Source organism: Hydra vulgaris, chromosome 03 (genome assembly GCF_038396675.1).
Source record: "Hydra vulgaris chromosome 03, alternate assembly HydraT2T_AEP".
NCBI lineage: Eukaryota > Metazoa > Cnidaria > Hydrozoa > Anthoathecata > Hydridae > Hydra > Hydra vulgaris.
This window is the reverse complement of record NC_088922.1, coordinates 7,336,921-7,362,775: the sequence shown is the minus strand read 5'-3', so window position 1 is coordinate 7,362,775 and position 25,855 is coordinate 7,336,921. Positions and strand designations below refer to the sequence as shown.

Below are 25,855 nucleotides of genomic sequence, written 5' to 3'. Positions count from 1 at the left end.
GGTGTCACTCCATTGACTAGTTTGTAACTATATGAGTGACACCTAACCAAATTCTATTAATTTACGATGAGCATTTGTAAATTTTTATTGAAAAAAAAAATATATATATATTATTAAATCGACTAAAAGTCAATTTAGTCGGGTTTCTTTCAATTTAACTTTCAATCTTTAAATTTTTGTTTGTTCATTTTATAAAAATAACATATACTATTACAACTATTACCTAGTTTTAGGCATGAGAGTAGTAGCCACCCCCCCCCCCTTGGGATATTTTTTCAGAAATATTCTTTTGTAAATTGACTATTATGCTGAATTAGACTATTATACTGATGAATGAATGGTACTTAAGCGTAATAATCAAGTTCATATGCGTAATTATACGTATATGAACTTGATTATTACGCTAAAGTACAAAAAATTAAAAAAGAAAGTGACTTATAAATGAAAATATGCGGACCTTTTTTTTTTCAGATATTTTTAGCCCTCTCCTTGGCGAGTGACAAAATCCGCCCCTGTTTGTTAACTCTCTTGAAGTTTTATCTAATTCATCGCATTATATTCATTAACATTATTTATACCTAATTAAACGTTCGGTTATGCATTTCTTTAATTTTTTCTTTTGTTAAATCGGTACTTGTGATTTTCATTTCACACAGGGCTGTTCCAAGCTGGCTTGGGGGCCTAGGAGCAAAATTAAGTTGTAAATCTCCAAAATCTAAATGTCTTCTATACAATCACATTGTAAATATGATTGTATAGACTTTTTGATATTTAGCAAATATTTAAGTCTCTAAATCATTGCAGTCTGGGAATAAATTGTCCCGTTGTCAGAGCGACCTTCTCTCATATTGTTTTGTTCCATTTTTATTTAAATGATATGACGTTAAAAAATAAAGAGCAAATATAAACTACTTGAATATTTTTATTGCAATTTATTTCAAAAAAATAAATTATTCCCATATTTTGACTAAACCAACTTTTAGTTGACTTTTGAAAAATGTATTAAAAATGTATTAGTCGCTTTCAGTCGACTTTAGAAAATATATTATATATTATCCTCGGGAAAGTTTATTCTAAAAAAGTGTTCCCCGGAAAGTATTTTTTACACCGTCCGTAATAAATATTCTCCTTAAAAAAATTCTTACTAAAAATTTTGTTTTTTTATAAAACATAATTATTGTTACGCTGTTTTAGTTATTAAATAAACTATACCAAGGAGCGTTGGCATGCAAGGCGGATCTTGATGAAGAAATTCCACATGGTCCTCAGTAATTTATTTAAAAAAAAACAACCAAATTAAAGTAAAAACGTAATTCGGTGATTAAAATACAGTTAAAAAATATAAATTAACTTGTTTTAAATATTGACAACTGCATCGCCTTCTTGCGTCCTTGTTTACGTAAGACGGTTTTTGGAAAAGGTGTGATGAAAGCAAATAACTATAATAAATACAAAATTTACGTTATTTCATAAAAATAATTTGCAATTTTATAATATTATTTTTCTAAGCAAACACAAAAAAAAAAAAAAAATTTGGACATATATAGTCTAAAAAATCTAACAAACTTTTGCTTTTTAAAGCATTCAAACACGTTCTTGTAATAACTTGCTCGAAGTTATTTTGTTAACAATCGTATAATTTTAGCGACGTGTTAACGTATAATTTTAACGTTATAATTTTAGTGAAGTGTTATCAATTTGCTTAAAAAACCGAGTTTGAACTCTTTTTTCTTAATTCTTGGATTTTTAAAACTTGTTTTTTTTATATCGGTTAACTTAGTTAATTTAGCAATTTAAACAGATTATATACACTGTTGTAAAAAATGACCAAAAACTACTTTGAGCTGACCCGAGAAAACCGCTTTGACAGGGTGAAACTACAATGTTTCCTGACTCCAAAAATGTAAAATTTGAAATCTAACTATTTCGTCCAAGAAAATAATTTTGATTTTTAGTTTTTAGTACTTTGCACAATAAGGCGAAATGACAGCTTTTCAAATTTTGCATTTTTACAGCATTCAAAAACTCTTCAAAATAAGCATTTATTACTCCAAAACATAACTGTCTAAAATTCACTTGAATAATAGTTTATTCTGACACAACTGATATAGTTTTTCATTAACAAGATGGAAATAATAAACACTTTCTTAAATAATTCTTTTAGTTATTCTAAGCCAAAACACAAAAACAACCTCTTGATTCTAAACACATAAAGAGCAAATGGTACATAAAATAAATTCTTCTCAATATTTGATTCTTCACAAATGCTTGCTGTTGTAGTCCACAACACATGAAAGAAGTCTCTTTGCATACTCAGGATGATTGCGGTCTCTTTTGTATCTCTGCCAATGTGAGCTGAAATTATGATGCATTGATTCTGTTGCCTGCTCACTAAAGATCCCCAAGGGAGCCCTTTTGATCTCAATGAATTGCTTCACATGGAAGAAAACAGCATGAACTTTTGGAGTCACACTGATGTTCATGATTGCCAAATATGAGTCTCTGAAGCGATCAATTTTTTCAGAAAAGTCATCCTCCAGAACCATACCAAAACATGCTGTCACCACAGACTTAAACTTTCGAAGGGCATCAATGATTCCAAAGACTTGAAAAGCAGACTCAGTCTCTGCAATTCTTTGAAGGAGGTCAAGATTGCTGAGAAGCTTGTGACAGGCATTCCCTGCAAACTGCCCACCATGGTATGGTTCTTGTTGAATGTGGAGAGCTGAGGGCCACTTGACAACATTGGGCCAAACTTCTGTCATGGCTTTGTACATGTGATCGACCACACCAAGGAGAAGATGGAGTTCCATTGGTGGTATGAGCTCCAAGATGAGTTTGTTTTCAGAACCAGATAGCAAAGGCTCATGCACTACATTGCCAAAAGATCTTGCCTTTTTGATATCACCACCAGACTTAGCAAACTCTTGATAACAGGCAACAAGTGAGCCTAGTGTCCTCAAAGATCCTGATTGAGAAAGATGCTTTGATTCTGTGTTGCACCAAGAGCAAGGGTGAGTACTTGCATGGCTCTGAAGGCCACAAAGGATGTTGGCAAGTTTCATGTCGCATGACACAACAAAGTTGACTTTGTCTAACTTGATTAAAAACAAGATCTGCCTCACATTTTCAAAGTTTTCTGGTAGTCCTTCTGATAAAGCCACAAGCATTTGACGCTTTACACTACTGTCTTTGGCAGTCCTCTGAGTTAAAAGTTTTTTCCGTGGTGGTGACCTTGAATCACAGTGAGAATCCAACTCCATGATGCCAAGAGAAACTTTCAGAAATCCTCCACCTCCATCAATTCCCAACTTGACAATATGATTCTGGAAAACTCTTCGAGAAAGCAGGACTTCATTCAAAAGCTCGGCAAGATCCTTGCAATGCACAACCACAAAGTCAGTGGAGTTACTCTCTGATAAAACTTGGATGCTGGTTTGAGTAAAAAACTCAGACAACTGTTTGCCAATGGCTTCAAACTTAGCAAGAAAACTAGTCTCCACAATCTTGGTGTCACTGACTCTGTTGATGGTTGATGCCAATTTCTTCATGCCAAGGTTGGACAGTCCTGTGTTTAGCTAAACTTGTACAAGATCTTCAGTTTTGATGCTGGGTTCAGGAAAAAGAGCTCTTGCACTTGAGCTTCCTAAAAATGAAATTATATTAACACTTTTTGTAATTTTAAGTTTTAAAATTAAAGGTATTCCCTCTGAACCTGCCATCTTTATATGTATATAAAAGTATCACCTGTTTTAACTCTAAGTGGTGGGCCGCCTTTAGGATGCGATATTTTGACAGTACCACCAGGTGTGGAAGGTTTAGTAGAGATGACTTGAGTAGCTATTTGCTCTGCAGCGAGTGGATCAGCTGTAGCTAGCTGCTTGAGATTCTCTCTAAAAGTGAATGGAGTGCACTGATGTGGCAGACCTCTTCCAACTAGACTCAAACAATCACCACATCTTTGAGGGGTACAATCTTCCACAGGTTTAGAATAGTCCACTGGGCTCTTCTCATTCAACTTCAAATGTCCAACTTGACAAATAAGACAGTTGCAACCTTGATCTCTTGTTGGTGGTCTAACTTTTATAGATGAGAAAGGAAACAAAGGTGGCAGGTTAACATCTTTTCCTTCATCTTTTCTCCGAAGAATTGTTCGACATGAGTCACAAATGCCTCTTGGCACTCTGGTATCAGTCAAATCAAGACTTGTATGGTAATGCTTGAGGATCTTTTCAACAAGGAACTGTGTCAACTCTCGAGAGCACTTCTTCAGACACAAGACACAGACAGATTTCCGACAATCTTCATGATTTTTTGAAAAATTTGGCATTTTGAAATTTTTCTCACACAACTGATAAGTGAAACACTTTAAATAAACATGTTCACTGCCAATTCCCGGAATTTTTAGCTTGTTTACAATTTTGATGCAAAACTTAAAACAAACATGTTCACTGCCTATTCCCGGAATTTTTAGCTTATTTACAATTTTGATGCAACAAAATGTTTATAATATATTTCAACCATGAAATTGTAGGTAAAATTTTATCTTCTGAGTTAAAATAAATACAAATTATACTTGCTATATAGACTGTTATGTTTTAGAGTAATAAATGCTAATTTTGGAGAGTTTTTGAATGCTGTAAAAATGCAAAATTTGAAAAGCTGTCATTTTGCCCTATTGTGCAAAGTACTAAAAACTAAAAATCAAAATTATTTTCTTGGACGAAATAGTTAGATTTCAAATTTTACATTTTTGGAGTCAGGAAACATTGTAGTTTCACCCTGTCAAAACGGTTTTCTCGGGTCAGCTCAAAGTAGTTTTTGGTCATTTTTTACAACAGTGTATATTTATACTTATTTATTGTTTAATTGAATAATATTATATAAATATTATTTAAAATAATCTATTTTATAACTTTTTATTGCGCAATAATGTCAATACATATAAAGTAAATCTGCAAGCTTATATTGCTGTTATATTATCTGTCAAATTATCTTTCAGAAATTTTTTGTGAACTTTTTATTTTTTTGTAATTTTTTTTATTTAAATCTTGTTATTCTTTTATTATTGCAAAACATTTTTTTATTTACTACGTGAAATATATAGCGTGTAAATATTTTAACGTATAAAGATGTCATCTGGAAGAATTTCGTTGGCATCTTCATTTATAGCATCATTTACCTCCAATATTGTTGAATATCACCCTGATTTCCTATGGATTGATCACTGCCAGGATCAATGATGGATAGTGAGGACACTTATCAAGTAACTATCAAGGCCCTCTGGTTTAACAAGCCAATCTTCTGAGCCATTAGAAGTCATTAAACACCCAATCATCGTCCAACATTTCTTCCTTTGCTTGTCATACTTTGAAGTGTTTAAAGCTTTCCATGCTTCCCCTGCCCAATGTTTAATCAAAATTCTTCTCTCTTTTGCAGTGTAGGGCATTTCATTACTGAACCATCTATCAGAACAATTATCTCTATCAAGCCATTTTTGATGTTCAATGGTAATAAGTCTTTTCAGAGTGGCAGCATATCCTGCGTCAACTGGTTGCCAAAGGTCAATGGCAATTGGTAGACTGTACCAGAGGTGTCCTTTAGTAGCAGCCACAGCATCTTTAAAATCCTCCTGCATCTGTCCCTTCAAATTGTCCAGCAAAAGAATAAGTTTATCAAGCTTTTGTTTTTCGACAAATAGAAGATGTGTTTTATCACACAAGTGCTTACAAACGTTTTGGTCTAACCAAGCATTTTGTTGGAAGTAAACGTGAATATCTTTGTGCCATGCTAACTTTTCGTCTTTTTAAATGCGTTTCTTTTGACCCCTAAAAATGATGGCTAGCTTTAGTTGCTCTTCTTCTGGCCGAAACATAATTTAAAGGGAACATTTCCTTTTTTTCCAATCCTGATCCGGGTTGTGAGATCCATATATTATGTGTTGCACCTTGACACTTGTGTAGATACTCGTAAGTTTTCTTACAATGAACAACAAAGGGAAGTGGGCTCTGGTCAACATTGAGCCTTTGTCCAGGTTGAACCTGTTCTGATCTGAACACTTTTCCCTGTATGTCGCATGCCATTTCTGTAATAATTGTTCCATTTCTTTCTTATGTTTTATTTTTGTTTCTTTTTTCGATCTCATTTTTAACTCTTTTTTTTTTGTAAAAATCGAAATATAATATGATGTTTTATTTCCACGTTTGGATCAATGTTTAATTGTATATTTCTAGCTTTACTCCAAAGCCAGGAAAAGTTAAAAATATGACCTTTCGATCTGGCTTGTAAAAATTCTTTGTAAATAGCTTTACGTATAGTTCAAGATATTTTGTGGAACGTCTTTCCTTCAGAAACAATTTGCGATAGGATGATTCGGCATCTTTAATAATAGTTTCTTTTTTTTAAGCCATTGCGAAATCTGACTTTGTATTACATCAAACGACTCTGCAATAGTTTCTTGATTTGCCGCACAACCATAGGCGTTAATTGCTTCTGCTTTAAAGGCAGCAGTATATTTGTGGCATTTTTTACCAGCTAATTTGCTAGACTCTTAAGATTGCACTAACAACTTTGTTGACTATGTGATTGAGCACATCTTTCACTGCTAAAGTTATAAGTTCTTCGTTACTTTGAAGAACTTGTGATTGTGAATGTTTACAATCATGTTTGCTAATTCCGTGAATATTTTTAACATGAAAAGCTAGTCCTTGTTGGCTTTTAAACAATTTTTTGCAATGTTCGCATTCAACACTAGTTTCAACAGCTTTTAACGGCAACCGGATTGCACTCATTTCTCTTCTGTGCATAACATTTTTTGTAAAACCAAACGCTACCAATGTAGGCTGCTTTCTTTTTATTCTCTTTGACATTATTATTACTATTTTAAACAGTACCTGAAAATAAGACTTAGAAACAAAACAAACTTTTTAAATATGGTATTAGATAAACTACACATTAAAAGCGAGAGAGAAATAAAACACTTCAGAGCGACTCTTAAACTTTATGTTTTTCTGTTCAAGTATTGAGGTTTAGGTTTTGCAACACAATGAATTCATTACTTCATAAAGTCGTTGCATTGCAAAACATAAACTTCAATTTTTGTTGTTTTTGTTGGTTTAAATTTAGAGTTATATATATTTAAAATTTTTAATTCAATAAAATTTAAATCTTTTAAATGGTTTATTGAGGCTTAGGAATATGCTTACATATGCTTATTTTTTTTCCAAATCTGAGTCTCCATATGCTTATAAGCGTTATGCTTATGAGCGTTATGCTTATGAGCGTTATGCTTATGAGCGTTATGCTTATGAGCGTTATGCTTATGAGCGTTATGCTTATGAGCGTTATGCTTATGAGCGTTATGCTTATGAGCGTTATGCTTATGAGCGTTATGCTTATGAGCGTTATGCTTATGAGCGTTATGCTTATGAGCGTTATGCTTATGAGCGTTATGCTTATGAGCGTTATGCTTATAAGCGTTATGCTTATAAGCGTTATGATTTTATAATCATAACGCTTATAATTATAACGCTTATGCGTTATGCTTATAAGCGTAATAATCATAACGCTTATAAGCTAATAATCATAACGCTTATAATTATAACGCTTATGCGTTATGCTTATAAGCGTTATGCTTATAAGCGTTATGCTTATAAGCGTTATGCTTATAAGCGTTATGCTTATAAGCGTTATGCTTATAAGCGTTATGCTTATAAGCGTTATGCTTATAAGCGTTATGCTTATAAGCGTTATGCTTATAAGCGTTATGCTTATAAGCGTTATGCTTATAAGCGTTATGCTTATAAGCGTTATGCTTATAAGCGTTATGCTTATAAGCGTTATGCTTATAAGCGTTATGCTTATAAGCGTTATGCTTATAAGCGTTATGCTTATAAGCGTTATGCTTATAAGCGTTATGCTTATAAGCGTTATGCTTATAAGCGTTATGATTTTATAATCATAACGCTTATAATTATAACGCTTATGCGTTATGCTTATAAGCGTTATGCTTATAAGCGTTATGCTTATAAGCGTAATAATCATAACGCTTATAAGCTAATAATCATAACGCTTATAATTATAACGCTTATGCGTTATGCTTATAAGCGTTATGCTTATAAGCGTTATGCTTATAAGCGTTATGCTTATAAGCGTTATGCTTATAAGCGTTATGCTTATAAGCGTTATGCTTATAAGCGTTATGCTTATAAGCGTTATGCTTATAAGCGTTATGCTTATAAGCGTTATGCTTATAAGCGTTATGCTTATAAGCGTTATGCTTATAAGCGTTATGCTTATAAGCGTTATGCTTATAAGCGTTATGCTTATAAGCGTTATGCTTATAAGCGTTATGCTTATAAGCGTTATGCTTATAAGCGTTATGCTTATAAGCGTTATGCTTATAAGCGTTATGCTTATAAGCGTTATGCTTATAAGCGTTATGCTTATAAGCGTTATGCTTATAAGCGTTATGCTTATAAGCGTTATGCTTATAACCGTTAAACAAAAAAGTATGTACCAGAAGTTTTTTAACATTAACATACTGGAAGTGAAAAGTTTTTTAAAATAAAGAAAGCTATTCGTTTTATCCTAATACTTTTGAAGGTCTTTCTTGATTGGCTGAGTACTTTTGATTGATTTTTTTTTTGACTTAACATCAAAAAATCTTTAAATCATTTTTGAAAGAAATAAGGAGGTATAGATTAAAATGCTTTTGATTTGAATGCATTGAAAGTTGCTGCACAATATTTGCTTTTTAAACCTTTTTTTCGATTAATACGTTTACTTATTTTTCATAATTTTTCATAACTAAAATAAAACTATTAAATTAGCATATTATTAATACAATACATTAGAAAGATACGTATTAACAAAATTGTTATTTAATAAAATTTAAAACAATACAAAATAATAAAAAACTTATAATTATATATTATAAAACTAAATATGTTTTGTTATTGATGTAACAAATTATTTTGATGTGAAATGTTTTTACCTGTTTACCAATATTATATTACATCCATAAACTGATAAAAAAATTTAATTAGTTAAGTAATATTATTGAGAGATAATTTATTTTGTTGTTGATGTGCAACTGTCAATGTTACCATCTACAGTTGCGATCAAAAGTTTGGAACATTGCATAAAAAACACAATTTTCATTAAATTATTCATTTATTTTATCAAAATATATTTTGATAAAATAAATGTTTTATGAATTGAAAACCTGAGGTTAATACTTGGTATGATGTCCATTAGCATTTAAACAATTAGCTAAGCGGGTTGGCATAAAAGGAATGAGCTTTCTTAAATATTCAGGAGTCATAAGTTGAGTTCATACCTGCCTAATTTTTTCTTGTTAATCATCAGATGAAGGTCTTTTTCTTTCTGAAAAAATCTCTTGTTTCTGAACTTCGTTTTTAAGATGATTCCAGCAGTTTTCAATGGGATTGAAGTTGAGTGAGTTACCAGACCAGGGGCCAATAATCTCAACCCCATTCTCACGCAACCAACCATAAGCATGGTCCTGTGACAGGGTGCTCCGTCATGCTGAAATTTGTGGGTATTTGTGATGTTTATGAATGTTTTAAGTTTTTCTTTAAGTATTTCAAGATAAATATTGCTGTTTAATGTGGTATTAGGAGGGATAAACCATAAACCACCACTTTGATTTGCTGTAATGGCAGCCCATTTCATGATTTTAGTGCAATGTTTTACTGTAGAAAGCAAATACTGGGGGTTGTATCGTTGGCAAGGCGGGCGTCTAACGCTTGTAGAACAACAACCAAATTGTTCAACTAGTGATTCATCACTAAATATTACATCCTACCAATCTTTCGCTGACCAGTGCTTGTATTTTATACAGATAACATTTCGGTTACAAATATTTTTTTGAAAAAGGCAAGTTTATTTGGCTATTTAATTTTTAAATGGCTATTTAAGTTAAATTGTTTGCACAAACGTCTTCTAATTGTCACAACACTTGGTACAACACCAGTTGGGAATATCTCAGATGAAATTTCAGAAGCACTGGCAAACAGATGTGCTTTTGTGTAACAATGAAAAATAATTATCTGCCCTTTGAGTAGTCACCTTTGGTCGTCCAATTCTAGCTTTGCTTTTGAAATCACCAGTTTCTTGATATCGCTTTAATGTTTTTTTAATGCAGCTATGCGTTACGTTAAAACGTACAGCAATAGAAATCAAGGTCAATCCTTGTTCATGTTGAATAACAATCTGAGCACAATCTTTTTCTGTTGTTAATTTATTAGTTTTTTCCATAATTATTTCATTATTTTTTGCTAAAATAACAGCAAGCATTGACTAAATTAATTTAGAGGTTTAAAACATAACATTTTGCATGTATATAATAATAATACTCATAATTTTCAATGTAAAAAGATATTTTGAAACAAATATTTCAAATTTTCTACAAATTTTAAAATGTTCCAAACTTTTGATCGTGACTGTAAATGGTGTAACATTGATACTAGTATAGTCTGTTATTTTTGGCTGGATTTCTTTGTGACAGATCTTTTGATGCTTGGTTTAATTTCTGAAACAACGTAATAATTTTTTACATCTTCAGGTTCTGATATTTTGTTCTTACCAGTATTATGCAACATCATTAAGTGTAGATTTTAATTTTCTACAAGTGTCAGTTTTTAGATCTGTTGAAATTTGGTTGATGCATTGATATAATTAAGTCTTTTGGGTTTGCTTTGTTTAATTCCATTTCATTTAATTGTGAAAGATTCATTAAGTGTAACATTCCACAAATTTTTGCAAAAGAATGCCAAAGTTACCTCAAATGGGGTGGCTTTGGCATTCCTGTCAATATTATCCAAAAACTAAAATATGCGTTTAAAAAAACAAGACTACAAAATAATCTTTAAAGCTTAGTATTTAGAAACAACATTTTAAAAACACATGTAAAATGGTATTTTAGTATGGTTTTACTTATCTTTAAACTAAACTTTTTCAGCAAAAAAACTAGGACTTAGTTTTGTTCAGGCCCAACATATTGTGTTCTTTATTTATTACCTACTATTATGCATGAATGATGATAAAAATAATTATATTTGTTAATTCAGCATCTGGCTGCTGCATCGGTTAAAATAATTTAAATAATAATGTTTTAAATGTTTTATTTGTCAACGGATAAAAACATTTAGCCTATCACATGTCAAAGTTGCCTACATGTTAAAGTAACCTGGGGTTACTATACTAAAATAAGATATTACTGAATTTATTGTTAGAACCTTTTACAAGCGTATGCACCGTTACAACCTTTTACAAATTTATGCATCAGAAGAACCTATTACAGTCGTATTTATCGTCAGAACGTTTTACAAGCGTAAGTATCGTTAGAAAGCTTTTACAAGAATATCTATTGTCAGAACCTTTTAAAAGTGTATGTATCATCAGAACCTTTTATAAGCCTAAGTATACAATGCATAGACAATAATAAAAAAAAATAACACAATTTTGTATAAGCGTGTTCTACAACTAAAAAGAAAGTTTTATACTAAAGTAAAACTCAGTTCCTATTAAAAGTACCTGGTTACATTATCTTAATTGAACATTTTATTTTTCAATCAATTTTTCAAATGATGAAACCAAATATTTTTATTAGTAACTAATTTTACTTTAGTGGGTGAAACCAGGTACTTACCAATTTTAAAGGTAATGAAGTTCGGTAAAATTTGTTTACATAGTTATATTCTGTTTTGTGTAAAAAAATGTGTACATTTATATTTACCTCCTTTACGTCATTTGGGGCTGTCCATTGATTCGTCAAAAAAAAAAAAAATAAGGAGGAGAGGGGTCTGACTTTTATTCGACAACTGTTGACATGGGGAAGGGTTAGGGTTAGACAAGTTGACATCAACAATGTTACTTTTTTAAATAAATTTAATTATTTTAAAAAAGGAAAACTAGGCAGCATTTGCTGTCTTGAGTTACATACTTGCTCAACCTTCAGTATATTAATAAAGTTGTTTATATTCCTACTTTTTGGAAACCGTTTTGTGCTTTAAAAAGTCTCGACACATACAGAACTAAAGAAACACACACGAGATGTTTACTTGTAACACTTTATTTTTAAGACAAACAAAGATGTTGTTAGTTAGTCTGCTGTGCAAACAAAAAAGATTTATGTAAGTACATGATTTACATTATATTATTTAAACTTATATTATAATTATTATAAGTACATGATTTACATTATGCTATTGAATATATATATATATATATATATATATATATATATATATATATATATATATATATATATATATATATATATATATATATATATATATATATATATATATATGGTACTTCCGTGGGCCCAATAGCACTTCGGCGATGTGAATTGGACGTTCCAACAGGACTCTGCCCCTTCTCACAAGGCGAAAACGACTCAATACTGATGTCGGACCCAATTTCCGGACTTCATCGCGTCTTCGGATACATATATATATGTGTGTATGTGTATATATATTTATACACATACACACACATATATATATATGTATATACATACTTTATACAAAAATGTATAAAGTATTATACATTTTATTAAAAATAAGTATAATTTATTTTGGACATCTTAAGTTAGCAATGCCCTTAGCAACTGTAATATCAGCATTGCAAGGAAACATGATATCTTGAGTTACTTTTATCAGAACATGTTAAAATTTTATCAGAATATTTTAAAGACTGAGTTTAGCATAGCATTTAAAATAACATAAAAAATATTACCTTTTCTGTTACCTTAGCAACAGCTGTCATCGGAAAATCTTTCGTTCAAATTAACGCTTTTCAAGTGGTTTTCATTCTTCTTCAAAAAGATTTATAAACTTTTGATTATTTATTGAGATAGCATTCTTTTTATTGTTTTGATTTCTGTGGCAACAAAAATAGCCTAAAAATTCTTATGCAAATTATTCACCATTAAATTCTTAAGTTGCCCGATACACGATTTAAATTCCTTTGAATGGATTTGATTGTTTAGCATTAATCTAGATTTTTTTTAAGTTTTTGGTAAACGCCTACCTTAAAGCGTCTTAATTTTAATTAAATGACAGTTCACAAAAGACAAGTTTTAACCTATCGTAATGTTGATTTTTTAAGTGAAGAGTTCAGATACCGTATATAAAAAAAATCCCGTTGTTTATTTTGAATAAAATTTTTCGCAAGATCATATTTATGAGTCATTTTCTCATTCCGCCAACTCCATTACTGAATTTTGTCCTACAGCTATAAAAACGCAATTCTTGTACAAGTAACATAAAAAACAGCACCGTGGGAAGTAATACTTATCGTTAATATAAACTAGCATTTTATCGGATATTTCCAACTAAAATTTAAAATTTTTTGTCCACAATTGTTAATCAAAAATGTCCACTCCGTAGATGTCCTGCATCTAGGACTATATTGTTATACTCAATAATTTTTTTCTTTTGTATTAAGGCTAATCGGGGACATAATTTGGTGCTTTAGACATGCTAATATATGGTATTTTAATACATGTATTAATTTACACCTTATCCTGGTGTAGCTCTTGTCAAAAACTTGCTGTCCCCACATTTTTTGTCCGCTCCGTTATTACATTTTAAAATAGTCACAAGTTTGTAGTCTTTACTTATTTACTAATTAAAATAATGAAAAAAAGTCCAGTTCTAAGGAATTTATTAACATTTAAAGTTATATCGTGCTGCAAGCATTATTTATATAAAAATGAGAGCCTAATTACCTTATTTTAAAAATGATATTCTTATTCGAAGTCTACTCCGTTACGCTTTTTTATTCCGTAAAATTATAAATTTTTATATGGCGTGTTTTAGTACTCTTTAAATCTTTTGGGCAATATAGCAATAAAAGATTTTAAAGATGTTTTCCAATGAGTAATAATGAGATATTATTGATTATGTATAATTATGTCTACTCCGTTACTGTCAACTCCGTGATTTCCTCTTAATAACGGAGTTGACAACAACATAACGGAGCTGACATCACGAAGATTAAAAGCTTTAAACTAAGCTATTTTCTGCATTAAACAAACACGTCAACCATTAGGGACTTACTGCAGCGATAAAATATGATTACCTTGCAGCGTTAAATATGATTACCATACGTACGCTGCGTTCTTTTACTTTCAAGTTATTGTAAGAGTAATTTGTAAGTATTTTGGTATTAGGATTTAATTTATTGTTTGGTCTTTATTTACATTTGACTCTAATACGTTTGGCTTTTAAAATAAATGTAACTCTTGAAATATATTTTAATAATAATAAATAAGTAATAAATAAGCTTTTGGTGTATTAACAAGTTATTATTACAGTTGGTGTATTAACAAGTTATTTGGTGTATTAACAAGTTATTATTACAGTTATTATACTATTTTTCCAAAAGAAATACAACTAGGCATATAACATGAAAACTTCAAAGAAATCTCGTGCTGAAATTCAGAAAGCGTTTCGGGACAGACAATTAGAAAAAAATGCAGACATATTTCGTGAAAAAGAACGCAAACGTTGGCATATGCGGCGTGAGCAGAAGAAGGTTAAAGTGATATCAGAATTATCAGAAAGAAAAAAACGAGTTGTTCGTCGTTGTTGGCGCGTCCACAAAGCAAAATTTAGAGCTGCAAAACGAAAGATTGAAACATCGTTATCAGAGTCACCGGAACGCGAGTTGAGTAGGAATAACGAACGCAAACAAAGAGGTAGAGCAAAGGTTGCTTACCGAAAAACAAAGGCTTATAGGAAAATACAAACATTAACGGACGAATTGGAAACGGCTAATTGTACAACCCAAAAATACAAAAAACGTTGGTTAAGGCTTAAAAGTTTCCTGCCTGGTTTACAAGCAAATTCACCTACAACCACTGATAGATCATTTACTTCTTCTGTAGAAAACGGTTTTCTTACAAATAGGATGTCAAATTTATTAGCAGGTAATAAAACCCTAAACTCTTCCTTTTCATCAAAAAGTACAACTCCAAACAGCGAATGCCATCGTGGTAATACATCGCTTGATGCTGAAACACGGGATTTGATCAGAGAGTTTCTTACACGTGATGACAATTCTAGAATAACAACTGGAAAGAAACAGACTGTAACAAAAAATAAAGATGAAAAACAAAAGCGATTACTACTCGATTCATTAACAAACCTTTATGAAAAATTTAGCGCGGAATATACGAGAAACAACATTTCGTATTCAACTTAAATATATTCATATTTAAAGTTCTGTGAATCAATTCAAAACGAGCTACGCAAGCATGTTTTTATAATAAGACACCAGTTTAGAATGTACAAACAATTAAAAGAAACAGTAAATGTGAACGAAGCTTATACATATTATACATATAGCTTTTACATTTACGAAGCTTATGCATATAGATTTTTCTGAGAACTATGTGTGCAAGAACTTTGCTGCAATTCAATGTTCGCATTTTGGAGCAAGTAACAAACAATCTACATTGCATACAGGAGTAATTTATAAAATGGATTGACATCAGTCATTTACAACTATATCCGACTCTTTGAGGCACAATCCTCCTTCTATATGGGCACATCTGGAACCCGTGCTAATTGAACTCAAGATAGATAACCCACAAATTACAGATCTTCATTTTTTTTCTGATGAACCAACCACACAATATAGGAATAAGCAAAACTTCTTCCTATTCTCTACATTGATATACAAATTAAAATTTAATTTAGCCAGTTGGAATTTTTTTGAAAGTGGGCATGGCAAGGGAGCGCCAGATGCGATAGGAGGATTTGTGAAACGTCAGGCAGATCAATTGTTTAATATGGGTTGTGACTTCCAGATGCAGAAAATTTATATAATTTTCTTAACAATGGACATTCATTAATAAAGTTTTACTATATTGAGGGATCCAAAATTACTTCTTTTGACTCAAAATGTTCCAAAACATTAAAGGCTATTACAGGCACTATGAAATTGCATCAGCTGCACACACACAGAAAATTTAATGTTTTGTATCGAGATTTAAGTTGCTTCTGTAAGAGGGCTACAGTTTGCACATGCTATAATTTAAAGCGATATATGTTTTCCAAAAACACTAGCACGGTAAAAAAATATTTGTGTATTTTATTATTTTGCTAATTTATTTGTTTCTATAATAATTAAATTTATTTTAAGTACTTCCATGAATTTCTTTTTAATATTGCAGAATTTTAGCAGTGATGAAAGTATTACTTCGCCCAATCCAATGGATGTCAATGATTACCAATTTCAACATTTAAGCAACAATATCATTGATCTGGTTAATTTCGATGAAAATTTGAATATCTTATTGATTGAAGCAAATGATGTTGTGAGCGACCACGACTTTCTTCACATTAATGACGTATGGTAATGATCCAGTAACGGAGCGGACAGTATTTTCAAATATTTATTTGTACAATTTAAATCCGAAAAAGATTTTTGTCGAGTTAGTTTCTTTTTTTAAAGACGCTTTACCTTTTTTAAAAAGACAATGTACTGAATTTATTTGTATACTAAGATTTTCCCTTTAATTTAAAATGTAACTTACGCTATTTTGCTTTTAAATAATAAATAATTAGCAAATGTCAGTAACGGAGCAGACATTGTCACAGACATTTTTGTCATTAAATTTGGCTAATATAATTAACATGTAGGCTATAGTTATAGTACCCAGTATATTTCATTATAAAATTAGAATTTGTTACAAAAATAATAATAATTCACAGATGTAGTTACATTTATGTTACGGTAACGGAATGGAAGAAATTATTGGGCTTCATTACTTGATGTTATCCAAAAACATTTAAAAAGCAGATTCGTGCAAAACCAAATCTATTTTGCACATCCCTAATGATGAAATTTAACATACTTGTTAAAATTTTATAGATAGTTTAAACTTTATTTTCATGCAACATTAGTTGCGACAAAACCGTCTTATGAGAAATTGACTCTTATATTTCGTAAATTTACTTTCGGGTTGCTAATATGGAAAATCCAAAAAGGTGTACAAATTACTCCATTTAAAAAGAATCGTCTTTTCTCGTCTAGATTATTTTTAAATTGTTAACAATTTTGTATTTTAACTCGAAAATACTGACAAGTATTATAAATCTTAACGCAAAATATTAAAAGTTAAAAAAACCTACAATTTAATGTAAATAGTGAGTTAAAAAGCCTGCAGATTAATGTAAATAAAAAAAGTTAAAACGTCTGCAACTTAATGTAAAGAAAACTAAAACGCCCACAATTTAATGTAATAAAAATTAAAACGCCTTCAACTTAATGTGAATAGCAGGTAAAAACGCTCACGACTTGATATAAAAAGCAAGTTAAAATGACATTTAATTTAAATAACAAAGTCTTATCTAAGTTATAATTTACGAAATAAAAAAAAAGTTAAAATAATTTGTGATTTTATTTATAATCAATAAATTAACTATAATAGTTAATTTATTGATTAAATAAAATTATAAACGAAACAATATATAACGATGTCACTTTTATTGTTACTTAACAAAATCGTTAACATTAATGGCAAGTAAATGTAAAATAGGGACTATAACTTTTTTACTTCAAATTAATGGCAAGTAAATGTAAAATGGGCTAATATCCATTTTACATCTGCTTATTAGTATTTTATTATTAATAATTTTTAACAACCCCATCTACTTTACAAATTTTTAGGTGTAGGAGATTTTTTTTAAAAAGAAAACTCGAGAAACTGTATGACTTACTGTTATAACATCTAAATTTACAAAAATCTTATTTTCTATGAATTTTAAAAATCTTATTTTTCATCAATTTTTTTAAAACGATCTCTTGCTTTATTCCATCGTTCAGTTTTTTTATCTGAGCCAACCATGTCTATACTGGTCTTTACTCCAGCTCCAATGCCTTTATTTTTTTCCTGAAGACTTACAAGAATTGGTTGAACAATTCCTTTACCATTTTTACCTAGTCCGTCGCCAGATTTCCAACCCATTTTAGCCAACAATTTATGGCCAACATTCTCTTCCGAAATATGCTCGTGAATAGAGGATGATTTTATTGGTATATTTGTATTTTCGTATGCCTCAATGCCGTGCTCTTTACGACGTTTTTCAGCCCGATCCGTAGAATTTATCAACTCTTTTGGAAGGTAACCTGGAGTAATACCATACTTTTTGCGCAACAATTTGTTTTGCATTTTTCTTTGCAAGTCGAGTTCCTCTTTACTTACAAAATTGTTCGTTTTGCTTTGTGCGACTAAAGCTTGGATATTTCCTGGCTCGCATTCTGAACAAGTATCATAACCGGGATGAACATGAAAGCATAGTGTTGTCTCTCCAATTTTAATATAGTCTTTATGAGTTAATTCTACGGGATCGGAAGCACATTTTGATTGCGCAATTCTTTCATTATTTAAAAATATTCCTATATCAGTGCATAGATCTTGTATATAAAATAGTTTTTCCACGTCATGGTATATGATCTTAGCGTGAAATGGATTTACATTATCTTCTTCTATGCATACGTTATTATCTTTGTCATTACCTATACTGCCGCCTTGCCGGGTTATAACAAATAATGAACCTACATCAAGACAACTAGATCGAACAACAATTATACGAATACAAGAATCAACCTTATTTTCAAAATCATAGTCTTCGTCGGATATTATTTCTCCATCTTCTTCTTCCGCTTCTTTTTCACTTTCATCTTCGATCTTTTTTTCAACAACTTCTGCTTTTACGATTGCTTGTGAGTGAAAAATAAAACTGTTTTTCTCAGTGTCAAAATAATAATATGTTCCACTTTCATGGTCATAATAAAGTTTCGTAGCTGAATCGTAATACATTTTTGAATTCCAGTCATAATAGAGACCAGACACATCGTCATATACATATCCTGAATTAGACAGGACTGATTCAGCAGCGTTTCGAAGCGTCTCTTCTAAATTATTTTCATTTGATTCAGGTTCTTCAGGAGCATTTAGATGCGATTCGCAATCTTGAGTAAGAGAATTAAACAAATCGGTAGATTTTTGCGTATCTTCTTTAGGGTCAATGGAGTCTTTTACAACAGGTTCTTTTTGTTCAACTTTCAACCTCCGTCTTTCAGCAAGTTTTTTTGAAAATGCTGAATCAGCATACATCACAGCTTGCGATTCTCTCAGACAAGTTCTTTTATTTTTTTTGCGCTTTTTGAGCTCACTTTCTGATTTTGATTGAACACCATAATACGCCATTTTTTGAAATTCATTATACATTGCCTGCTGCCACTGCTGTGCATAGTGAACTTCAAGAGTGAGTTGAGAAACATTAGATTTTAGTTCAAGTATTTCAGTCTGACTTTTTTCATTTTTTTTAATCTGCTGATCAAGGCTCTTTGCTAATAAACTTACTGCTTGCTGCAAAACGTAAACGACACTTTGCAAATCTGACGACGTTCGCAATGAAGAAGTAAATGATAAGTCATCTGCTGATTAAAAAAGGTTATTAGTAAGAGAATTATAAATATTTTAAATTTCTAAGTATAAAAGTTTTTAAAATAATCAAAAATATTAATTGTATTCTAAAAATTTGACGCAAAACAAAACTAAGAACGACCCGACCGTATTATTAAAATTAATACAATTAAAAAAAAAAGTTTAAGAGAAAACCGAGAAAAAAAATATATCAAAAATTATTCGTAATATAAAAAACAACATCTAAAGCAAATAATAAACAAAAATTTTTCACCCGTCAATTTTTTAAACGCAGAAGCAACGGACTCTAAAATCGAAGGTTCATTTTCTGAAGGATCAGCATTTGATGTGTCAATTAAATCACGCGACTTGGAAAAAAAAACAGGATCGTGTTCGGTTGATGAGCTATGTTTGCCGCCTTCTGAAAACGACTTCCTTTACGAAAAAAAAATGAGTTGATCACAAGGTTGACATGAAACGCTCCATCGTACGCGAAATGCTGAAACTCTCACAAAATATACACCTCGTATAAAATAAATTACAAATAATAAAGCACCGCATAAAATGGTTTACATCACACGAACTTTGTTCACGAAACTCTCCAATTTAAAATATTAGCATTTCCAAAAAAATTTTAAAGAAAGAAATATTCAAAAATAAAAATCAAGAAAGTACCTTGAAAACTCTCTTTTATGTCCTCGCTGTTTTTTTAAAGTAAATTTGATTTTGTCTTTGTTTTCATTTAAGAGAACATCATCCTTCGAGTCTCTTTTTTTTGTACCATCACAATCACCGTTTAGTGTTGACATTTTAATGCTGGATAAAAAATCATTTCTTATCGTGTAACAACGTGTTTCGTTTCACGTTTATAACAAAAACTCAACATATTAAAACTGAAAATGTAACGCGGAAACATTTTTTTAATAGATACATGACGATTTATTCGTTATTATATAACATTATATAGTTAATTTATATAAAATATATGGTATAAACAGATTTATATAATATAAAATTAAAAAAAAAAAAAAAAGCTTTTTCATAACAATTTATAAAAAAAATATTTTTTAGTATACAACATAAAAGATAATCATTAACCATTTTTATTTTTTGTGATATAATAAACATAACTTTTATTTAGTTGTAGAATATCAATTTATATAAATAATATTAAAGTTTAAAAAAAATATTTACAATCTCGTTGTGAAGCAACTAAATTATTTTCCCCTTAATTATTCAATTATTTTAAATTTAAAATTAACAAGTTTACAAAAGTTTAATTAAATTTATAATAAAACCTCATATAAAATACAAAAATAAAATTCTCTAATTGTACATTAACCGTTTCTCGATAGGCAGTTTAAACTATTTTTATTTCTCGGTACCAGCGTGATTCAAGTGTTTGTGAAAGACTCCACAGCATCCAAACAGTAATACTTTTTCATAGTTTTCAAAAACTTTTAAACTTTTTTCATAAAAAGTTGCTATTATGGTGTCAACATTTTCTTTAAAGTTATTCGTTTCTTGTTTGACAGTTTATTTCAATCTCCTCCAACAGCTTTTTTCCACGCCCTCCAGCTTTTAAGCAGTAAAACCTCCCAGATGCATAGTTTTTCAACTTTATTTGCAACCTTGCATAGTCCAAATATATATTCTCAAAAAATGTAGCTGTCATCATGTTAAGTATTCATTAAAACTAATTATAGGGATCAAAAACAACAGAGTTGGTCTTTAAAAATAATTATGGATATCAAAAAACAACAGTGCGATGTGAACATGGTATATTAAATAGAGGTGTGTACATTATATAGAGGTTTTAATAAGTGGTTTTATTATATCAAATCAAAAATTAATTTCATATTTGGTTAAATGAATTTTTATTAAAAATTTGATTTTTATAAGCTATACTACAATTTTTCCACACTTAGTTTCGACATGTTTTCCTAATGTCTTTTTCTTATTTAAATATGACATGGAAGATTTAAATTTTGCTCTCAAATTTTTATCAAAAGTTGACCATTAACAATAAGATTACCATTTTAAAAAAAAAAAAAATTTAATCCAGTGACTATAAAATACAAAATTACAGTGAATATAAAATTTCATATTGGAGAAATAAAATTAATTTGGAAAGAAGGTATGTTCTGAAAGTGCATATCCTAAATAAAAACCTTTTTTTGACAAAACATGTCTAAGCCACAGTGGTTATATTGGTTGCCTCAGAATTAAAAGGTCCAAGGGTCAATGCCAGCTCTGGTGATATATTACATCAGTAAGAAAGGAGGCATGAACTATCTAGTTAAATGTTCTTCTGATGTACTTTATGATTAGGTCTTCTTGGAAAACCTTAACAACTAGATTAAAACAACAATAACAACAAGAACAGTTAAATGAGGAGTTATTAATGCGTAACTGCTCAGCAAAGAACAAACTCATAAACAACAAGAGACTAAAATGTGTTTCATTTTCGATGGTTTGTTGATTGTTATGGAAAAGAATTTGTTTGAAAAACTAAAATCACAAAAACTTCCTTGAAATTATTGCTCAGCAAGTTAAAACAAATTTTAGGTTTTTCCCCTCAAGAGTTTAACTTTTAAAAAAAAACTTTTGTTTGCTTATCATTTGTAATATAGAGACACAACTACTCACCAAACCTCAACCTCATTGAGAATATTTATGAGCTTGTAAAACAGTCTAAAAGGTAGTTTAAATAAAAAACACTCTTAATATGCAAGAGAATATAGAGCGTTTAGTATCAAACAATGTCAACTACAAAATTTCATTTTTTGAGATAACACAACTTTTGATATCTAATGAAAACAATCCATTATGCATTAAAGCCTCAAATTAAAAATAAAGGCTGTTTTAACTCATTGCTTATTGTTTAAAAAGTAAATTAAAGATTTATTGAATGAAAAACAATTTTACTTCATTTATGAAAAAGTACAATTTTGGAGTTGACACTAGGTCCTTGATATGTAGGAGTCTCAAAAACCACAAAAATATCAATTGTAAGCATATTGAAGTGACATTATAACATTTTCACCCATATATGAAAATCGCATATATTGTACACAGCGCAACATAATGATAAGACACCCCAAAAATGTTTACAAAACTCTACTATACATTTATATTTAAAAACTAATTTTTATAGTAAATGAGAGCAAAAGGATTACATGACTAAAAAACATTAAAAAAAATTTTTTAAACCTAACTCGCATTTTATTATTGTTGTTTTTCATCAGAAAATACAACATTTCGCTCTTCTTTCCATGTTATGTGGTCCTTTGCAAATGTTATTCGATTGTTTATGTGATTTGTTGTCAAAGGTGGTTTTTGCTGATTTTTTTTGCGCGAAAGGTGAAAAGCATTATGAATAACTCGCTGAACTGTATGTGAATTAGCAATCACACCTGTTTCTGCAGCAATTTGATGTGTAGTTAATGAAGAATTTGAAGCTTGTCACAACAGTGTTTGCCTATAACGGTCACTTAATGTTGATGGACATCCGGGTTTTTTTTTCTCCATACATATGAGGATTATCAACGTAGTTTTTAATCACGGTTTGGCTGCGTCCAATAGTTCTAGCCATGTAACTAACGGAGTGACCAATTTTCGATAAGTTAGAGACCACTTTTTCCTCATCTGGACTCAAAGGTGCAGCACAACCCATTATTAATTAATATGTTATTTTATACTTAATAAAAAAAAACCTAAACTAAATTTTTGACATTTTACAAAAGTTTACAGTTAAATAATTGTCTGTGGTGCTTACATCAAATAAATATTCTTAATTGCCCACAACTGCTGTTTGCAAATAAAACATTTTTTGTAAAATTGTCTTATAATTTTGTCGCACTGAAAAAACATTTTTTGTTTTATAAAATGGGTGTTACATTGAAAATAAATTTGTTAAAATGTTGTTTAATGTTGTAAACCCTTTACTTTTATTTACAATAAAAATTAGTTTTTAAACATATAGGTATAGTAGAGTTTTATAAATCTTTTTGGAGTGTCTTATCATTATGTCGCGCAGTGTAATTGTCCGAATTTGTTTATATATATTTATTTCATCATATATATTGCTTTAATTTCACCATACATTATAATTGTCCTGATTCATGATGGTTCTAAACTTAAAAAATTATTATATCAATACAATAAAAATCAACAGTAATTATAAAAAAAAAAAAGTTTAATTGGCAACTACACTCATGAATGATAGAGACTTTAACTTCCATTAAAAGTATCACATAAAACCATTTTTAATAACCTCATCATTTTAACCAGTTGTTAAAAAACTTTACCAAACTTTAGAAGCTATTTGAAGTAATAGATTACAGGTTTTTTATTTAAAAAACAATATGCTATGAGAAGATACAGTTAACCTCATCATCCTCAGAAAGTAGTTTAAATTCAAAACAAGCTTCAAGAAACAGTAATGCACGGTCAATGCGTCCAACACTGAACATCAACTCTAAGGCACGCACAAACTTCCCAACTGATATTAACACTAATATTGCTTTGTTCTAAAAATAAGTTTTATAAAAGTGAGAAAATATAAAAACAACTCCACTTGAAAAACTGATTCACTTTATATTTTGAATGTCCTTAGGTTTTAAAAAAGAAGTACTTATGTTGTTTGGTTTAATTATTATATGAATTTTTATATAATTGCTTTCTTATATATATACTTATAATAATTTTTTTCTCTTATAAAATATTTTTAAAATATAACAACTTTTTAAACTTGTTTGAGCTAAACTAAATCTGTTTATTCTAACAGATTATTTTTATTTTGATTAACAGATTGTTTATGCTAACAAACTGTAACACCTTAGAATACAAATTATGACTGCAGGTTCAACAAAACTGTGTGTTCTATTTAAAACTCCTTGAATATATAATTTAAATATTAAAACAAAAATCTCACCTTACAATTCACATGGGGTAGCACCAAATTATCACACCATCTTACAATAACATCTGTACAGTCATGATGATTTAGTCGAACCTAAAAAAATGCATCAATTTTGTTCAATTAAAAAAAAAACTCTGAAAACAAAAGAAGCGAGTATTTCTTTAGGTTTCAGATTTCGGCAAATAATAAAAGTAATTAAATGGCATAACTACTATTAAAGAAGTTAAAAGAACCCCCAAAAAATAAAGATTTCAGAAGGAGTAGGTTATAGAAAACATAGGCTTTAGATGTATCAAATAATATTTGAAGTGAATAATAATAAAAAAATTGTAAAAAAATTATACATAAAATGAATCATAAGTTACAAAAGATCGTAATATATTGAAACAATAAATAAAGATTGATCAAGATGAACATTAGTTATAAGTTAGTTTTAGTTGAACTAAAATTAGTCAACCAACCTTTTATTTCAACTAAAAAGTTGGTTGACTAACTTTTTAGCTCCTGACTAACTTTTTAGTTTTAGTTTAATCACAAATAAATAGCGTAAGTTGAAATAAATTGTGGTAAGTAGAAATAAATTATGGTAAGTAGAAATAAATTATGGTAAGTAGAAATAAATTATGGAAAAAGTAAATAGAAGAATTAAAAGATATATATATATATATATAAAAAAAGTATGTAAAGCCATTTATTAAAAAGTTGGCTTAAAAACATAAATGATAAAATGTTCTTTAAACTTCTCGTGTAGGGGCAAAATTTGTACTTTCTACACTGTTGTTTCTCTGTTTTAACTAAGAACAACTGTTTTAGACCAGAAATCAATGCTTAACTTATGTCTAATGCAAAACTTGTTTTTACAAAAAAAGGTTTTTTTTAAAAACAAGTTTTTTTCAAAAACGTTGTTTTTAGATGATTCTTTTAGATGATATTTTAGGAATTTCTTAAGAAAATGATTTTCACATCTCATATTTTAGGAGTTTCTCAAGAAGAGGATTCTCACACCTCATATTTTAAGAGATTCTCAAGAAGATGATTCTCAAATCTCATATTTTCAATTATTGTGACTGAACCCTTTTTAGCGTAAACTGATTCATTTGTAGGTCTAATTTTTTTAATCTTCTGGTTTTTAGGTTTAACACCCATGGTACCACATAGAACCACATTAAACTGGTTAAATTAGGAGTTTCTCAAGATTTTCAAAACATTTTATTATAACACATATTCTTAAAATTAAACAATTGCTGTTTTAAAAAAAAAAATGTTTTGCAGCAAGTATTTAATAAAATAGTTGCAATACTGTGTTGCATAGGAGCTCTCCTAAAAACATTCTTCTCCTGCATAAGAGCATTCCTAAAATCATTCTCCTCCTGCATAGGAGCTCTCCTAAAAAACATTCATTTAAAGACATTTAACCACTATCAGATTCTTACAATTACTAAAAACTAGCAAATGATCTA

At 29.8% G+C, this 25,855-nt stretch overlaps 3 protein-coding genes and 1 long non-coding RNA gene across 5 annotated transcripts in view; all 4 read right to left on the bottom strand.

The window, feature by feature from the left end:
• Positions 1 to 1,296: 1,296 nt before the first annotated feature.
• Positions 1,297 to 12,970, bottom strand: LOC136077917 (uncharacterized). Its single transcript, XR_010637370.1, has 2 exons — positions 12,766 to 12,970; positions 1,297 to 1,439 (listed from the first exon to the last, which is right to left on the bottom strand). It is a non-coding gene; the product is annotated as an uncharacterized LOC136077917 (long non-coding RNA).
• On the bottom strand, positions 1,792 to 4,841 carry LOC136077916 (uncharacterized). The gene is made up of 2 exons (XM_065792218.1): positions 3,748 to 4,841; positions 1,792 to 3,646 (listed from the first exon to the last, which is right to left on the bottom strand). Exon 2 carries the CDS (start codon positions 3,549 to 3,551, stop codon positions 2,259 to 2,261), a length of 1,293 nt encoding a protein of 430 aa, XP_065648290.1. The 5' UTR covers positions 3,552 to 3,646; positions 3,748 to 4,841; the 3' UTR covers positions 1,792 to 2,258.
• A 4,776-nt stretch (positions 12,971 to 17,746) lies between the features above and the next one.
• LOC100211482 (angiogenic factor with G patch and FHA domains 1) lies at positions 17,747 to 20,389 on the bottom strand. 2 transcript variants are annotated; one of them, XM_065792216.1, is made up of 3 exons: positions 20,147 to 20,389; positions 19,746 to 19,906; positions 17,747 to 19,485 (listed from the first exon to the last, which is right to left on the bottom strand). In XM_065792216.1, the coding sequence occupies exons 1-3, from the start codon at positions 20,278 to 20,280 to the stop codon at positions 17,813 to 17,815; spliced, it is 1,968 nt and encodes a 655-aa protein (XP_065648288.1). In that variant the 5' UTR covers positions 20,281 to 20,389; the 3' UTR covers positions 17,747 to 17,812. The 2 variants fall into 2 exon arrangements, with proteins under 2 accessions (XP_065648288.1, XP_065648289.1); XM_065792217.1 differs by having other exon boundaries at positions 17,747 to 19,482; positions 20,147 to 20,388.
• A 302-nt stretch (positions 20,390 to 20,691) lies between these two features.
• The window catches only part of LOC100198607 (WD repeat-containing protein 11), a 70,016-nt gene continuing 64,852 nt past the window's right edge, over positions 20,692 to 25,855 (bottom strand). Inside the window, exons 25-27 of the mRNA XM_065792215.1 lie at positions 24,408 to 24,488; positions 23,856 to 24,003; positions 20,692 to 21,139 (exon numbers count right to left, since the gene is read on the bottom strand). Coding sequence (XP_065648287.1) covers positions 20,985 to 21,139; positions 23,856 to 24,003; positions 24,408 to 24,488 — 384 coding nt within the window. The 3' untranslated portion in view covers positions 20,692 to 20,984. The remainder of the gene's footprint in view (positions 21,140 to 23,855; positions 24,004 to 24,407; positions 24,489 to 25,855) is intronic.

Bases quoted from the DNA above. Each gene is read 5' to 3' on its own strand.
- LOC136077916 (XM_065792218.1), bottom strand. From the start codon at position 3,551: ATGAAGAAATTGGCATCAACCATCAACAGAGTCAGTGACACCAAGATT.
- LOC100211482 (XM_065792216.1), bottom strand. From the start codon at position 20,280: ATGTCAACACTAAACGGTGATTGTGATGGTACAAAAAAAAGAGACTCG. The intron at 19,907-20,146 runs GTACTTTCTTGA...TTTTTCGTAAAG, and splicing joins CATAAAAGAGAGTTTTCAAG to GAAGTCGTTTTCAGAAGGCG. The intron at 19,486-19,745 runs GTGAAAAATTTT...TTTTTTAATCAG, and splicing joins TGCGTTTAAAAAATTGACGG to CAGATGACTTATCATTTACT.